Below are 18767 nucleotides of genomic sequence, written 5' to 3'. Positions count from 1 at the left end.
GAAAGTGAAAGTAAACAAGGAATATACATAAATACTACAGATATTAAGCCTTCTAATTAGCTAAACAATGATTAAATGAGCTTTTTGGAAAATAGTTTGGATTGTGTTCTTTCTGTTAAGTTGAGATAATCATGAGAGATATTTTGTTTTTTGGCAATGTATCAAATTTTATATGGAAAACAACAAATTATATCACTTTCCACTAAGTTCCCCATTACAAAAACACTTCTCAAGGAAATGTGTTAATTCCAGATCACATGACCTGCTCCACATGATGTCATTTCCTCCTGAAGAAAAGACTGGCAAGACTCAAAAGGATTTCTGAGTTATTTAATGTAAAGTAGTCAACAGGTTTAGTACAATATCTTTATAAATAACTTTCAACTGTACTCAATTGTATATATTAATATTTAGACGAATGTTTCTCTAAAATGCCACGTGGTGTTTGGTTATAGGCGGCCATGTTGATTTCAGGCCTGAAAACAGCAAAAATATCAACTATGATACAAAAAGTCCCACAATTACCTATTGACCCACTTAGATGATAGATCAAGGTAATATAGGGCAAAAACGCCTGAAATGTACCAGAGTAAAAAGCATAAAGCACTGTGCACTTGAACAAACACACTTTAGTTTGTTAGTCACATTCCACCACAACAGTTTGTGTCTGTGTGGCTGAGAGGGAGAATATTATGTGTGACCAAGTATGCGTGGCCTACACAACCTCACCCATCACATACACTGTGAGCTTTTATGTCCTGCAGCCAGAAAGTATGTTTTCTGAGGCCTCGTGTTATTGTGTAAGTGCTCATCAAAACCGCAGCTCTTTAACTGGTGGGGTTGGAAAGTTCCCTGCAACTTGCTCAATAAGAAAACTGACACTGCACACACATTTAAATACACAAGATGCCCGATTCAGTCTGAATGGGCCCTTTGACTGGTGGCTGTTAAGGCTGGTAGAAGCAGTCTGAAGCAGTCCCTCCTTAGCCGGGTCACTTCCCACTCACGACGGTTGTGCCAGTTCATTCCTCAGGCGGTGATGTCATGGAGCATTGCGTTGCTCGATTGGCTCAGGAATGCTGTGGTTTTAGGACTGGGAGGCGCCCAAGTCCAGGGTTTGATTTGGGGCCATCTGGATCGATCCTGACAGGGCTCGTTAGAGGAAATGATGAGTCACAGGAGTCAGCTGATGGACACAGATGCTGCGAGAAGAGGCCATCATGAGGAACGAAGAAGTGAAGGTGAGCAGGATCGGGCAGAAAACACAGAGTTATGCACAGAAATTCAGTTACAGCAGATAAACTGAAAAAAAATTATGTTGCAAACACATTTAGTGTGTAAAAATGATAGTCTAGTTATGAAGTTCTGCCGCAGCATCCTCATGTTAGCTGTGCTTCTTTATGATTCCCCATAAAAATGCAATTAAACCCAACAGCGGTATTGATCTCAGCTATACTCAAAGTGTCGTGATATGAAAAACCACTTTTTACCAATCAATAATAATAATAATAACGGCACCCCCACAACCCAGAAGACACTAAATGGAGGCTGTGGCTCTGCTGAAAAATAGCCAAATTAATTAATAAAATATACTTTACCTACCAATCAATACCAATAATAATGATAACAATAATAATTTAGCAAAAAAAAAGATGTTAAATAAAGTTGTGACTGAGGAGTATTTTTTCAGTGAATTAATAAGTCTCAATAAAATTTAGAAAAATGTAAAACCAACGCCTCTCACTGTCTCCTAGCATAAGCTACCACCTTCACACGACTTGATTTGTTGAAGATTTTTCGGTGCAAAATTAATTAATTACTTAATTTGTAAAGCGGAGAAAAGTCTGTTTAAACTGGAACATGCAAATATATGTTTTTTTTAATGAAGATAGCTAAAAGGATTTAATAAGATATACTTAAGGTGAAATGCTATGAAAAAAACGTTCTTTTATCAATAATGCCAATAATAAAATTGTTATTATATTATTATTATTTTATTATTATATTGTATACATAATTATATTTCCAATTATATTATTATTATTATTATTGTAACCCAAAATAAAAACATTAAATAGAGCTGTAATTAAGGACTCTTTTCTCAATAAATTATTAGAAAAATCATTAATTGAGAAAATATCAAAAATTGCCACTTAGTGTTTCTTATAAATCAACACCTTCAGAATTTTTTTTTTCAATTTATGAATCAAAAATATCCAAAAAAAGCAGCAAATTTTAGTCTGGGCAAGCTGGAACATGCAAATGCGTGGCTTTTTTTCATGAAAAATAGCTAACATAATAATTAAATAGCTGATAAATAGCATATGCTGTTGGACAAACTGGAGAAAGAGGATTTTTTTAAACCCTAAAGCTTCTAATCTATTGTCTTGTGACTGCTACACCATATTACTACCCCTGATAAACATAAATATTATAGTTTCATAACATCAAACCTCAGTTTTAACACACTGTATTTATTGCCAGTTGCTTATTCATGCATTCTAATAAAAATAATAGTTTAGTTGTGACTGAGATCTGCTCATAAACGTCAGTACAGTAGGAGGAAGCAGGTCAGAGTGTGTACAGTATGTGTGTGTAAGAGACAGTTTGGCCTGTTTGTACTGAAATCATATGACCGCCCTCACCCATGTGACCTCATGTGACTCGTAGGGAAAGAGAGACCCGGCTGGATCCTACCAGGGCATTAGGCCATGAAATGTGAACTAAACTGCTGCAGCTAAAAGCATAATCCTTCAGCTGATACCTGCAGAGCCACAATATCACAAAGAGGAACGAACAAAAATCAGTTAATGTGGTTCTGCAGAAGATTATTATGACAGGAAGTGGGATTAAAGGAGACCGACAATAGCTGTGACTGTCACTGTGATACAATATTAAATCGAGGGAACTTTATCGGAGCAAGAATGAGCGAATTTTAACATTAATTTTAAAATCCACTGCAGTGACATAATGTAAAGACATGCTTTAACAGAGTGGCAGCACAGAAATCAACAATGTACAAGAGCGACATCTACTGGAGGAGGACTTAATTACCTTTTAATTACTGTGGAAACAGCTTAAAGGGTCATTCTGTGTTACTTTAGATGATAAACAAGATATTTATTGTGATGCAGGCTGAATTTTTAGCAGCTTTTCTCCTCAATATTCATTTGAAATATACAGTGATGGAAAAATGATTAGACCACCCTTGTTTCCTTCAATTTCTTCTTCATTTTAATGCCACTAAAGGTAATTTACCTGAAGAATACAATGAACACGACAATAAATGCAGATGATTCCATAATATTTCATGTCCTACCTGACATGCTTCAGCTTCATTGTATTCTCAGAATATATAAGAGGCCATTTCATGTCATCAGCAGCACTGAACATGCAAAGTTCTAGAGTAGTTTCCTGCTTACATTCAAGCCGTAGCACAACTCACAAGTTGTCAGCTCTCACATAATGCCTAAAACTAAAGAAATATGTGAAGCCTCAAAGGCAGCCATCTTGGCACTGCTGGAAATTGGCATGAGTGAGAGACAGGTAGTTAACAACATGACTCATGTACTAGAAAAATAAAACTAAACTGAGAAAACAAAGCAAAACAAAAATGAGTATTTAAATAACTGATTGATGCTCAAATATGTAGGGAAACAATAATATTTAATTTAAAAAAATAAATATTTTGATTTGGCAGGTTCAGGCCCCACGTGCCCGTCTGCCGCAGCAGGAGTCACATGACCTCCTCCTCAGCCTCTCACTTCCTGCTTCACGGTTGTTTTTCTGCGGTACAAAACAGCGACTCGGTTCGGCTCTTTGGCCACCAAAAACGGCTCAAAACCTGACTTTGGCCGTTGCTGCCGGAGAAGAAAAAACCCTCCCGGTCGCACAGCTGCCAGCCTGAACCTTCCGGTGTTTTTTTTTCTGAGCTGCCGAGAGATGAGCTCCGGAGGGGCGGGTAGCTAGCAGGCAGACGAACCGACAACACGTCTCTGAAAACGGAGCGAACGCAGGTTTAAATCCGTTAGAAAGAGCAGCTAATCGGTTAATTTCTGCCTCAAACGTTAGCGGCAAGTGGCGGCTTTTTAACGGTTTGCTGCCAGTGGTATGTCAAAGTACACAAGCTTTCCGGAGCCGATGGACGACCAGAACCCTTTCCAGGTGAGTGATAAGAAACGTTATGCTAATTTTAAGCTAACAACATATGTAGTAACATCGGATGGATAAAAGTCACGGTTCTCTGTAATATCGGGCGTGTTTTTGCTCATGTGACCTAAGGTTTTTTTTTTCTGGGCCTCCTTAATCTTTGCCCACTTGTAGCTCCTGTTAACAATGACCACATCAATAAAAGCCATTTGTTTTGGTTAAATGAGGCTTTACTGTTCCAGTAGGTCATTACAAATATATCAGTATACTAAATGAATAACTGTATATGTGTTTGTTTTGCCTGCTAGGACCCTGCAGTGACTCAACACAGCAGCAACACAGGCTATGCCACACTGGACCTGTACAACCCATTTGATAATACAACCGGGGTGAGAAATATTTGATAATAACTTCATTCATAACTTCAGCACCTTTAAGAAGAACATTCACTGTAAAAATGACAAAAATGTGCAGGATGGATTGCTGATTAAAAGCTGGTTAAAAGGACATCATCACACAAGGGGGCTAAGAGCGATAAAAGAGAACTTTACGTGAAGGGAAGTCGATAAAAGTGGGTTTTAAGAAGTTATTTAAAAGAAGTTTCTGATTCTGTGAGCCGTGTTTGATTGTTTTCTTTTGCAAGTCACAAACTAGATGTCCCTTGGTTTAAAAAATGGCTCCTCAACCCACGTTTCTCTGGTTTTCTGTTTATTTTTTTACCATTTTTATTACACAGAATTGTATCCGAGTGCGTCAGTGGGGTAATTCTAAATAATAAAATAATCAAACTTGCACAAAGGGTGCAAAAATGACCGTCACGCATCACAAAATAGCGGTGATTAGAGAAGATTTATCTCATGTATTGCTCTATTAGAAGGTTTTCCGGTTGAGCATGACTAGACTCAACTAACCTACAACCCACAAGATGGAGCAGTAAAGTGCCGTTTATACATTATGCATTAGTGTTAACAGGATAATATTGAAAGATGCTGTCTGTGGAGGAAGAAGTATTCAGATCCTGCCAGTACAGCGCTGTAAACACGCTCCGTTTCAAGTTTTATTTTTTATTCAGCATTTATTTAACCAGGTTAGTCCCACTGAGATCAGAGATCTCCTTGGCCAAGAGGTCAGCAGCATAGTTACATGAAAAAAATGTAAACAACAGATAAAATTAACAACATTATTAAAACTTGCTCACATAAAACACTTGCACAGAGACAAGTTAGACTGTAATGATTTCACCAGAACTTTAAACTCATTCAAGGGCTTGAAATTGAAGTTGAGATTGTGATTTATTCCAAGCATTTGGTGCAGAAAACCTACATGCTTTCTTGTCCAGTTCAGATCGTACTTTGGAGACAACAAATTGCAGAGTGTCCATAGATGGGAGGTTATGACTTTCATGTTTCCTTGTTAAAAGACAAGACAAATAGGAAGGAACAATACCCAGGATGGTTCTGTCAAGTAAAAGGGCTGCATGATAATGTAAAAATGGATACAAATGAACAGCAAAATGGGTTTAAATTATTATATTAAAAGTGTTGTTTTGGTCCCACTGACTGATCTATTGTTTATACATGATGTTTTCTGGATAATTAATACAGATACATCAGTGTTTTAGTAGCATGTTTCTGTTGTAGCTTCTGCAGGTGGGGCTAGTTTGAACGAAAGATAAATCTGAACGCTCAATGACTGATGAAAGATGATAAAACAAGGTGAGATATTGGATCATTTGAAACCATGCTAGACATTTAAATGGGAAAATCACTCTTTGATGAATAAATGTGACCCCAACTACACACTGCTTTTTGTACGACCTTAGAAACCTCTGGTGTAATCTTACGCAATGTGTTCAATTTGTTACGTTGTGTAAAACTTTTATCTTCAAGGTAGCATGTGGCTAAAGCTGTCAGATAACTGTGGTGGAGTAGAAAGTACAACAGAGATGTGAAAGTATGAAGTAGCGTAAAACCAGTATTCAGGCTGGCTTCATTCCAAGACTTGCTTTATTGTGCTTCCAATCCATCAGCCCGCCTCCCAGGGAAGATCATCTGTTATAAAAACTAAAACAGGAAACACACACCTTAAACTGGGTCAAAACATAATATGTCATATAAAGTTTCATCTCAGTGAACCTGAAATAAACTAGTCTGTGTAGTTACCGTCTGTAAGTCGCTGTAGCCACTGATAATGAAGCTGACTCGCTATCTTGTTTCACTTCACTTATTTATTCTACTTAAATCGCTGAGCAAGTCAAAAAATGTGTGCAGTCATTCAGAGGTCTGAAAGCAGAAATGAAAGCCTGTCTTGCCAAGATCTCAAGATTAGGTTCTGAAACTGCTTCATGGCACAGTTTATTCATCAGAACAGACCAAACCTGTTGGCACAGATTTAGAAATGAGCTGTCTCAGAGTTTTGGGTCACCATGACTAATATGTCTGCTTTGCCTCCATGTAAAGACTAAATATTACATGAACTATGCAGCCTTTGCATCTTAAAATGTTAAGAAAACCATGATATACAAGTTGCAGGAACAACAAATAATTGGAATCAGAAATAGCTGATATAAAAGGCAAAGCCCTCTAGATTATGTTTATTATACCAAAATAAAGGTTTGTATCATTCATTGACTTTTATCATTTAATTAGGACAGAAAGGCAAGATTTTACTTGGACAAAAGTCTTGTTGCATCTAAAAATAATGTAGAAATGCTTTTTTTAAAAATACATAAACATACACGAGCATCAGAACATAAATATGAGCATTAATATGGTATGTGACTCGATCCTAATGTCGAGTCAAATAACTCACTGAGGAAGTCATCTTGAATGGCAAACAAAGCCATCTGGCAGGACTCCAGAGTTCATCAAGATTCTTTGGTTTAATCTTCCAAGCCTCCTCCTTAGTCTTAGGTTGGTATCTTGGTTGAATCATTTAAAGACGGGAGAAGACTTCAGTCCTTGCAAAAACAGACGTTATGGTCTTTACCAAGCTGTGAACATCAGGACGGTTTCTTTTTGCACCCAGTTGTTAATGTAAAAGCCTTTATCATTAAAATGAACCATTTATTGTAACGATTGATTGAATAGAAATAAAGTTCTCTGCCATTTTTAGTCACTCTGTCCTGAAGCGACAAGGCTTTTATCAGGGACTTTGCATCTCAGTTGGATGCTATAGAGCCGAGGGTTGCTGGGAAACGCATCGAGTCCAAGTTATGAACACTATCACTTGTTGCTTGGAAACAACTCGGGACCTCGTGTACTTCCTGTCAGCCGCTGGTGTTTGCCAACCCCGCAGCAGCAGGAACTAGACGTGCTCGTTTAGGATGTTTGAATCTCGTGTAGTCTGTGTTGATCTGTCATTGTGAAAGATTTTCACGTCACGGAGTCATTTCTACGGTTATTTACAGCTAATGGTGGGACGCCCCCCTAGTGGAACCCAGGTACTGCTGACTCACCGTGGTCTTGTTCTGGTACTGAGACTGATCTTAAACCCTTACGGTCAATCAGTGGTCACCAGTGGTTGTTCTGGGACATGATAGTCAAATGATTGATGAATTATGAGTAGAGGGAAGCTGTTATCTGATGTGCATTATTGGCGTTTTCCCCAGATTGTCACTCTGTGAGTTAGTAGCTGATTAATCAACCGAAAATCAAGAATGGGAAAGTAATTAAATGCATTTACTGATTTTTTTTTTCTACACTTTTGTCAGTGTGCTTATGCTTTCCTCTAATTTGTATGTATTCTGTATTCTGTCCTGTTTATTTTAGATGTTCGCTCTTGTTTTATTTTACTTTTGGCTGCCTGGTTCTTTGGTGTGATGTCGTATCTCTAATTCTTTAAATCTCTGACTTTTTTTTATTTATATTTTCTGACTTTAACCCTCAATCTTATCCTTTAGGTTTTAGTTTAGCCTAGTTCTGCTGTTTGTGAATCTAGCTAATTTATTATCATGTTTACTTTTTATTTTAATTGACTGCTCTGATTTATCTCCTATATTTTGTGTGATTGTCTCTGTGTTGCTTGTTCTTAACTGTCAAAGTGCTTTGTGAACACTTTTCTTTCGGGTGCTATAAAAATAAAGGCATTTTTGTATTAATTTCAGTTTTTCTTTTGCTACTTTTTGCTACTACTCCATAACATGTTTTTACTCCATTTTTATATATTTCTAAATAAGTTTACAGTATGTTTTTATCAAATTTTGTAGTAAAGATTGATTAAATACAAAGGCTTTTTAATACCAGAATGATGTCATTAATGCTCCAAAATGTTTAGTGATGACGTACTCTGGTGCACAAATGAAAAAGTGGAATGTTTTTTTCATTTTAAATGTGTTTAAGTTTACTACTTTTCAGCAAACTAATGTCAAATTGGGTGATTAAATTATGCAATTATCAATTGTTCTAATTTCTCTTGTATTGGTTTTGTCAGAATATAGATGTAAATATGAATTTTTATTTATGATTCATTCATAATTAATAGAGATGTCCCGTAGTATCGGCCTGATATTGGCATAAAGATGTAATATCGGTCAGTATTATCATTGTTTTTTTTCTTTGCCTATCATAACTGATGAAATAATGCCTGGATTTCACCAGCACACAAACGATGACATCATCAAACTGCGTCATGAAGCGTGTAAACAAATGTGGCTGCAGTGCTTGCTGTGCCTGACTAACAATATGTCTGCGGTTTAGAATTATTTCCAAATGTCTCCTTAGGATTTTGAACTTGCAATTTGAACATATGGCATTTTTTCTATAACTTAAATTGAAGTAGTTTTCTTATTTTGCACAGACAATGTTTACATTTGGAAATCCTTGTTGCATTTGAGGAAACATCCGGTGGAGCATCACAATGGTGGAGCATCTAATATTGGCTTTTATTTTGTCAATAACGATATGCCGATATTGTCCAAATCTCAATTTCCGATTCCGATATCCACCGGTACCGATATATGTGGGCCGTTCAACTAATTTTAGGTAACATCACAATGGGGTGAGGCATGGTGTGTTGACTCCATGACAGGAGATATGTGATGTTACCTAAAATTAGTTGAACGGCCCACATATATCGGTACCGGTTGATATCGGAATCGGAAATTGAGATTTGGACAATATCAGCATATCGTTATTGGCAAAATAAAAGCCGATATTAGACATCCCTAGTTTCTTTCTTTCTTTCTTTCTTTCTTGCTTTCTTTCTTTCTTGCTTGCTTGCTTTCTTTCTTTCTTTCTTGGCAAAATAAAAGCCAATATTAGACATCCCTAGTTTCTTTCTTTCTTTCTTTCTGTTTTAAAAAGTGCTATATTCAGTATTTTTTATCTGCTGTTTTCAGCCTTGTGCAAACACTGAATGTCTGAACTCCATCTTTGTTATGGCCTTTTTTTTGCTGCCACATTATTGGTCAAAGTGGTTCATGATGTGAGTTTCTTTTTAAATATTTTCCAGCCTCCGCCGCCGTATGAAGCCACCTCTCCCTCTGCTCCACCTGTTCCTGCACAGACTCCACCCAGCAGGACGACACCTACAGAGCCTCGCAACTATGGCTCCTACAACTCCCAGGTGTGCATGATGTAATATGAAAACGCTCATTACTGCATCTCATGTTGGGTGTCATGGGATCGTACTCATACTTGTTGTTGGAGCTTGAACATCAGAAAGCCATGTTTTTGTGGCTAGAATCAACCCACTTAGCTTCAGCAGGACAAACATCTTCACGGTGTCCACCTCCCTTATCATCATGCTTCTCTGAATATCTCACTTTTGGACCTCTAACTACAATGAGACGTCTGCTAGGTATAGATGCTGATGCATACAATATGTCCACCCATTTTGAAAGCACCCCACTGTGAATCTGTCATGATACTGAGCTTTTTGCATAACCCTTTTCATTTTTTATGACCCACACTGAGCTTTTTTTTCCCCCTTCTTTCACCCTTTGTTTCCCCGTGTTAGACTGCGGTGAATGCTACCACAGCAGAACTCCTGAGGAAGCAGGAGGAGCTGGAGAAGAAAGCCCGGGAGCTGGAGAGGAGAGAGCGGGAGCTGGAGTCACACAGCCTGGGAGCTGGAGCCTGTAAGAGACGGAGGAGGGAGGTGGATGTAGATTTAAGAGCAGGAGTCAAAATGTAAAGCTCCAGTGGCGAAAATGTTCCTGTTCCAACCTTTTTGTAGATGTCATCTGTAGTAGAGGAGAAGAAGAAAAGTGCATACATTCAAAGATGTAATCATCATACATTTAAAACAGGTTTCGTGGAATTAAACGTCACAGATTTGGTTTGAATAGAGGACTATCCAAAGACACTGAATTTTTGTAGTAGCAGAAACCACTCTCAGTAACGTTCGCCCCTTCATTCTCTTCTTCAGCCCGTCAGAATAACTGGCCCCCACTACCTTCGTTCTGTCCGGTGGGCCCCTGCTTCTACCAGGACATCAATGTGGAAATCACCCAGCGGTTCCAGCGTACCGTCACCATCATGTACTACTTCTGGATGTGTGAGTTCCTGTTATTTACCACCATCACTTTTATGATGTAATGTGGCATCTTACTGAAGTGCTTTCACTCTGTAGGGGTTTTTTTGTGTGGTGTGACGATGAAACTTGGCGGTTTATGTGATCGAACTGAAGTTTTGCGGACTCTAAAACCTCCACGTGTTCATAGTTGACGCTTGCCAGTGGAAGGCAGTAAGAGCTGACTCACGATGTGCGACTTCTACTGAACCGTCTGGCGTAGCAGCTTGAATGTTTGTACAAAGACGCTCACACTTCACTGTTAGGTCGAGGAGTTTGGGGGCTCTTAGTTGGGGCATCTACACAATAACCAGCTCATTTCACTGCGAGTAAATTAACTGTTGTTCAAGAAATAACTTAGACAATAAAACATAATAGTTCTGCACACAGTGTCACTTACACAGCATGCTGGGAAAACAGATAAAAGGGTGCAAAATGATGTCAGGTTCATGAACAGCAGTTTGTTTTGGCAGAATAAGTCTTGATACTGATTTTGGAGATGAGAGAAAGTGAGACAAAATAAACACCAGTGAAGAAAACTTTAAAGTAAACAGAAACCAAAACTTAACCCTCCTGTTGTCCTCATTTACGGGCACCAAAAAATGTTGTTTCCTTGTCTTAAAAAAATCCAAAAAATTAAGTAAAAAAAATTCTTGAAATTTCTGAAAATTTGCAAAACCTTCAGTAAGAAAATTCCAATAATTCCTTAAGGTTTTATTTTAAAAAACACCCCAAATTTGGCAAGAAAATTCTTGTAAATATTTTCGAAAAATTAGTAAAACTCGTCCAAAAAAAATCCTAAAAATATCTAAAGTGATTCCATATATATCAGTAAAACTTCTAATATTTTCTTTATGAATATTCACATAAAAATCAACCAAAATCCAGTGAAATTCGCTGGATTTTGGTTGATTTTTATGTGAATGTTCTTAAGAAATAGTTTTAGCATTTCTTTTTTGCACCAAAAATTGTTCAAAGATTTCCGAAAAATGTTGAAAATGTGGACATCAGAAGTTTCACTGTGAAAATATATTTTTTCCCACATTTTCAAACTTTAAACCGGTCAGTTTTGACCCACAGGATGACAAGAGGGTTAATTCTTATTTTTTGGCCTATATTTTACTTTAGAAAATTAAATATATTACATGACTATTGTAAAAACTGTAACAAGTGTGTGCTATATTTCATTTTACTGCCTAACTTGCATACTTCCAATTAAAGTAAAAGCAAGATTCTGGGCTTTAAAACTCAAGATATAAACATTATGTATTAGCATTGTATGTTTTAGTTTCTCAGCACTTTTTGAACATTTTCAAACCATCTTTCTTCTCAAACATGTTGACAAAATGAAGAGGCATCGTAAGGTTAATAAATAATACCAGCAGGGGTAGAACTGTTCAACACAGAGGGGCAAACTTTGTTGGGCAGTTGATATAAACCATTCTAGATGTAGATAAACCAGACTGCTGACATTTCTGAACACAGATTTATGACGAAGCTGAGGATTTACGCTCATATTACATTAAAACTGCAGTTTTGAAAAGTAAAATAAAAATTTGATCATAAAAAGCGGGCTCTAAATAAAAATGGGTTTGACATCTTCTCAAGTCTTGAGCCTGGAACAACCAAAAGGAGCCGAGCAGTAGGCAAAGAGAAGCGGTAATAAATGGCTTCATGTTGCATCAGACAAAATCCTGACAAACTGCCTTTTTTTCCAAAGGAGGGGGAGGGTGGCTTGGAGTCAGAGTTTCATCCCTGAACTCAGACTGCTCTGCTTTCCCCTTTTTGTTCATTCGTCTCTTTGTTTCTGTGTCTTTTCTTTGTTTTCTTTATCTAGTCTCTACCGGCACCATGTTCTTCAACCTGATCTCCTCCCTGGCGAGGTTCTGTGTGGATCCCAGCGGTGGTGTCGGCCTCGGCCTCGCCATCCTCTGGGCGCTCCTCTTCACTCCCTGCTCCTTCGTCTGCTGGTATCGACCCATGTACAAAGCCTTCAGGTGTGGGGGGGAAAATAAGGCCTGTGTGAAATTTCAACCTTCTCTTGTTGTTTTAAAGTTATGTTTTTGTATTTTGGCTTTGTCTACACTAAACTGTTTCCCGCTTCTAGGAGTGACAGCTCCTTCAACTTCTTCGTCTTCTTCTTCGTCTTCTTTGCCCAAGTGTGTGTTTATGTCATAATGACCATCGGCATTCCTGGATGGGGGTTCAGGTAGGACTAATAAACAAACCGTTCCTGTGTCAGAGAGGTGTTTTTCTTGTTGAAACCTGCATTTTAAGCAGGTCAATATATAATTGAGGGACTTTGGAAGTCCATGGGATACATCTTCTATACATTTTTATTAAAAGTAAAAAAAAAGTAGTGTTTTTTATGTTCATTATGATCATGTCTTTACAAATTCCATCATTATTTATTATTGAAACAATCACCTATTAATAAAAAATGACCAGATATCAGTAAAACGTCAACTAAATAACCGTCCACATTTAATAACAACCACCTTCTAAGTAGCTAAACAATAATAAAATGAGCTTATTCAGAAATAGTTTTATGCTCTTTTTTTTTAGTAAGTTGAGATAATCCTGACGGATATTTCTTTTATGGCAATATATCAAATTTTATATAGAAAATAACTAATTGTATCTGTGTATGAGAAATCACTTTCCACTAAGTTCCCCATTACAAAAACACCTCTCAATGAAGTGTGTTAATTCCAGATCACATGACCTGCTCCATGTGATGTCATTTCCTCCTGAAGAAAAGACTGGACAGACTCCAAGGATTTCTGAGTTATTTAATATAAAGTAGTTAACAGGTTTACTACAATATCTTTACGAATAAATTTCAATTTTACTCAATTGTACATATAATATTTAGAAGAATCTGTGTGTGAAAATGCCATGAGGTGTTTGGCTGTGGTTGATTTCAGGCCTGAAAACAATAAAAATGTCAACTATGATACAAAAAGTCCCAGTCAACAATCTGGATGAGGAAAAATCTCCTGCTAATGCTCAATGCAGTCATGAGCCTTTTTTAATGGTGGTCTTGTCATAGCAGAAAAAGCACAGGTGTTCCTAATACCATCAACAATGGCTTTGTTCCACTTAAGTGTCCCAGTAAGCAAAGCCCTGATGCTGTAGTACTCAATTAAACTGCAGCTATTATTTATGCACCTCTGCTTAAGTTAAATAAGTCAGGAAAACTTTTTTTTTTTCACATGATGGCAAATGTCAACTAAATACGGTGTTCTAATTTAAGCAGAATGCCGACAGAACAAAGATAATGAGCGCATAATAAGTAGCAGCCAGGTGTAAATACCATTATCAGGATAACTTATTCAGACGCTGATTGCTTTTTAATTCCAAGTGCAAATTAGAATAATAATTGACTTCTCGCTTATCGTGTTTTGAATCTCTCTCTGTCTTGGTTTTCTTCTCCTGTCTCGCTGTCTCTTTCCCTCAGCGGCTGGATTGTGAGCCTGGCTGCTCTGCAGATCAATGTCGCCGTTGGTGTGATCATGATGATAAATGCCATCCTCTTTAGTGCCCAAACCGCCATGGGGGTCGTCATGCTGAAGAAGGTGAATAAATGTGTTTACACTCAGGGGAAATTCTCAGGTGCCCGCTCAAATTAAGGCTCGTGCTTTTGACAAGGTGTCAGTCACGTTGTCCCTGTATGGACTGATTAAGAGGATACTCAGAGCTGGACCATTAAAAACAGAAGGTCCTCCGAGCATTAATTAGACCCTCCAGAAAAACGCGATTATGCGATCGCATGAATTCCCGCATTAATCACCAAAATGCCGCTGATTATGCGGGGGTCAATTATTTCCCAAAAGGTCGCATAATCCCCGCAAAACAGCGCATAATTCCCGCAAGAATCTCACATTTCCACGGAAAAAAAAGAGAAATATGCGGGTCCCGCTTGATTTCACAATTTCCGCATAAAATGAGAAAACTATAACCAATATAAATGGAGTTGTGAGTGAGTTTTTATGTGACGCCCGGCCTGACGTCATCAGTTCGCGCATTCACACACACACACACACTAGAAGCACGAGCTGATGCCGAGCGCGGCGCCAGTGTTGCCAACTTAGTGACTTTCTCGCAAAATCTAGCGACTTTTTCTGCCGTTTTGGAGACTGACAGGAAAACTGGGATCATTCTGCAGTTACTGTCCTCAACAAGCAGCAGGTGCTGCTGTGAGCTCCTCCCCCTCCCAAAGCACAGGCTGTCAGTCCAGTAACCCCACAGCAGTCCCAGTGTCTGATTAGAGGACACATCCCTCTGCGGCCAGATGGCAGGTGAATCGCGCATATTTTTGCACATTTCACAACTATTCGCATACTTTGCAACTTTCCGCAATTTCCCTGCATAAAATGGCATAAAAACCCCGCATATTTATTTGCATAATCAAGGATTTTAGCCCGCGTTTTTCTGGAGGGTCTAATTAATACAAATGTGAGACTTATGTAGAGCCACTGAGTGTGTTTACCTGCAGGTTGGTCTGAGAGGAGATACATTTACATGCCACAGTGTTTTGGTTTCTGGTCCTCCATCCTGACAGGTTTCTCAAAACAAGGTTGGAATGCTTATCCAGGGGCCTGTATTATTTAGCAGAATTTGGGGCTAGCGAGGTAACTTCAGGTGTGATTTTCAGGGTTACAATGATGGTTCAGATCTTACCGGGTTACACTGACATAGCTATAAAAACACTGCCCACTAACCACTCCTTTCTGTTTAAGAACTGATTCACCATTCATAGAGGATCTCATGGAGATTGGTGCCAAATTTAGTCTTTTTTCCTTTTTTTTTTGACCCAACAGTTGTTCTGTAGGCTTTCTATCGGTATAATTATAATAAAACTAAGACTAATTAAAGCGCTTAAGCCTTATAAGATTTGCATTAGGGCTACTTACCCGTTTGTTTTTTACTTCTTCCCATCACTGAATAACAAAATCAGGGTTGTAGTGTTGAAAGTAAGCCTAAAATTCTCTTACATGCCATAAAAGTAGACATTAAATTACAGTCAGATCTATTTGTGAATGAATGATATCGACAAACGTATGAACTTCTGCATTTTGTTACCAGCTTTCCTCCCTGGATTTGGCTGCAGGTTCAGTGTTGTTTTTGCCTGTATCATATTTTAACCTCCTTATATTGGTTTAAGATTATAGCTTGTTCTTCATGTGAGAAACATGCAGGTCTGCACATGTCCCTGTTTGCTTTTGGTTCCAAGGCTGCCCCTTTCTGCGAGGTTCAGAAAGCCTCAACAGGTTCCAAGGTCACAGTTAGCCTTGTGTGGCCATTTAGTGTGACTCTGGTTATTGGGTTTAGTAAAGTCACATAACATATCCTGGGATGCTAGTGCATGTGTAGACACTTTTTCCTCTCTCAACCACACATTCAGATGCCAACAGCATTGATATGACAAACTGGGCTTTGGTTTACCCTGCTGCACCTGAGCTGAAGTCTACATAGTCAAGGAAAATGTGGAAAATGGGTGGTATTTGAAACTGCATGTTAGTCTATATGACGTACTCGTTCAAGTCCAACTAAGAAGGGAAGGACTAATCAATAAGACATATAACTAAAACACATCCTGGGTCCTCGGTTTACGGCGTCCTCGATTTACGGTGTTTCATTCTTATGTCGGAACTGGGAACGAAAATCGACTTATATCGGTCCTTTGGAACAAAACTCCACTGTAAATCGAGGACCTCCTATACAGGCTTCTGGTTTCTGAAATGAGGATATAATAGTTACTCGTAATAGAAATAGTCTAGATACTGCAAAACACTCAATCATAACTGGAATACTAATACGCATGTAAACACTTGTGCCTTTCAGTCACACTTTCAAACATCAGTGCCTTGAATTTCACGACCAGAAGCAAACTGTGCTTCAGTTTTGCTCACTGTTTACCCCGCTACACTTGAGAATATATATGAAACATGGATGACAACATGGGTTGTCTTTGAAAAAGTAGGTAAAAGCAGAAAACTACAAAAACCTAAAGCCAAGCCTTAAATTATAATAACCCGGATATGGATTTTGCTGTGTACATGCTAGTAAGGCTAAAAATGAATGGGACGTTATGAGCCGATCTAGTCTATGCAAATACTCTCACCGCTTTGCCCAGATGGTCCACCTACCATGAGGCAGTGAGTAGATAACGAGCCGCCCGAAGAATAGCCACAATATCAGGTTGTGGGGATCGTTTTCACCCGCACATTTGCGCATAATGTGATGATGAATTGCTGCACGTATCACATGTCGCTGCACTCTGCTCTTCCCCGCTCCAGATCCACAGTCTGTACAGGTCAACTGATGCCAGCTTTCAGAAGGCCCAGGCTGAGTTCGCCACCGGAGTCATGTCCAATCAGGCCGTACGCCAGGCCGCTGCCAACGCTGCCCAGGGGGCCTTCACCGCACCACGATAGAGAGGAAGCAACAGGGCTGGCAGGGCGAGACGTGGAGGAGGCGAAGGGTCTCCACGGGTTGATAAAAGATGAGTTAAGTATTTATTTCCCCACAGGTGAATTGAATTTGATAAAACTTCAGGGCACTGCATGAGACAGATGTGGGGTTGTCTAATTTCTGAGACGTGTACAGGACCAGTTAGCTACGTTGCCAAATCAGGAGTCGACTAAGAAATCACGCACGTTGATTCAGGAAACGGAAAGAAGATGTGAATAAAAACAAGATGCTGAAGCTGCATGAAGTTTGATGCAGCCGTAGAGTGTCCGCGAATGCAGGGAACATATGAAAAGAGAAGCTGTGTGCCAAGTGGGATGTAGTACTAGCCTGGATGTTTACCATGTTTGTTGTGTTTCTAAGAGGCCACATTTAAAGCAAAGTGCAGGAGTGGGTCTGAACACTAAAATGCTGCCATTGTAACATTTGATCTGTAACTAAGAGGCTCAACTTTAGCCAGCACTTCTTTTTTTTTGTTGTTGTTGTTGTTGCCTAAGCGTCAAACTAACAAGTTGTTTTGTTATTGTTACAAATGAGAATGCCTATTTACTGTGTTGCCAAAAACCCTCTCATACTGTAAAGATTATGAACATGTGTTGTTTTGGTTCTGCTATCTGTTGCTGTTCTGTCACTGCTGCTTGTGGTTATTATGATTATTACAGGTCACTGTCTTGGTTTTAATAAAATATATTGCCATGCTTTCACAGTCTGCTGCTGTTGTTTTGGTCTTGTTTTACTAAGTAGAGAGTAAACACCATATTTATTTATGTGGGATTAATTCAGATGTATTTTGTTTTTAGGGTAAACTGGAGCATTAGATGGACTCAGTTTTTATTTCAGTCTTTTCTTGGATGATTGTGGCCTTACTAATCTTTCTGTAGCACTGACATCATTTCACTGGTTTGAGAAAATCTAGAATAATACTTCGGAGGTAAGATGATGTAATATCTGATAGTTTAAAAAAAAACACCTTTTTTGTTAGATTTTTTGTTTTACATTTTTATACATATATTTATTATACATATTTTTAACTAGTGCATGCATATGCAAACTTTGTGCTAGGGTTATGCATCAGTTTGAACAAATACAACCGTGCTGAGCTGATACACTGATTGAATGGGTGAAGTCTCGGTATAATCCATCCCTGCAGCGTAAATCTGAGCAAGATTTCTATGTTGTTTTTTTTTGAATGAGGAAACCAACCAGTTTTACACTTTTGTATAAACCACATTAGCAGATGGCATCTTGTCACCGAGTGAATATTTCTTTGGTGAAAACAAAAACATCACTCCCCCACATTTACACAGCGTGCAAATCAAACGCGGCACTTGGGGAAATGCAGAATGTGTTCGTCATAATTCTGCTTATCTCACGTGTGTGACAGATCACATTTTAGTTTATAAACCGGCCCATTACCACCTCTGTAAGTTATATGCAAAAAGTCATAACTTTTGTCCAAACCCCCTCAATAGAAGATATATTTGCAGAAATTTAGCTGTTTAGTACTTCTTCTGTGTTATTTAACATTTATGTTGCAGTTAAAGGCAAAGCAGCATGAAAAGGTGAGAATATAGTTAATTTTCTGGATAAGTATGAAGTTTTCATTGCTCGAAGTGAGTTGTAGATGCCCT

At 38.4% G+C, this 18767-nt stretch overlaps 1 protein-coding gene across 1 annotated transcript; it reads left to right on the top strand.

The window, feature by feature from the left end:
• The first annotated feature begins 3735 nt into the window (after window positions 1–3735).
• On the top strand, window positions 3736–17845 carry scamp3 (secretory carrier membrane protein 3). Its single transcript, XM_022200111.2, has 9 exons — window positions 3736–4164; window positions 4458–4538; window positions 9601–9714; window positions 10108–10228; window positions 10519–10647; window positions 12500–12659; window positions 12770–12871; window positions 14123–14240; window positions 16965–17845. The coding sequence occupies exons 1-9, from the start codon at window positions 4111–4113 to the stop codon at window positions 17100–17102; spliced, it is 1017 nt and encodes a 338-aa protein (XP_022055803.1). The 5' UTR covers window positions 3736–4110; the 3' UTR covers window positions 17103–17845.
• The last annotated feature ends 922 nt before the right edge of the window (window positions 17846–18767 follow it).

This window comes from Acanthochromis polyacanthus, chromosome 11 (genome assembly GCF_021347895.1).
Source record: "Acanthochromis polyacanthus isolate Apoly-LR-REF ecotype Palm Island chromosome 11, KAUST_Apoly_ChrSc, whole genome shotgun sequence".
Lineage (NCBI taxonomy): Eukaryota > Metazoa > Chordata > Actinopteri > Pomacentridae > Acanthochromis > Acanthochromis polyacanthus.
This window is presented reverse-complemented; position numbering and strand designations above follow the sequence as displayed.

What these genes read in the sequence shown, in the direction of transcription:
- scamp3 (XM_022200111.2), top strand. Translation starts at nt 4,111, where the DNA reads ATGTCAAAGTACACAAGCTTTCCGGAGCCGATGGACGACCAGAACCCT. An exon ending in CATTTGATAATACAACCGGG is followed by an intron (nt 4,539 to 9,600) that starts GTGAGAAATATT and finishes AATATTTTCCAG; the next exon opens with CCTCCGCCGCCGTATGAAGC. An exon ending in CCCATGTACAAAGCCTTCAG is followed by an intron (nt 12,660 to 12,769) that starts GTGTGGGGGGGA and finishes TCCCGCTTCTAG; the next exon opens with GAGTGACAGCTCCTTCAACT.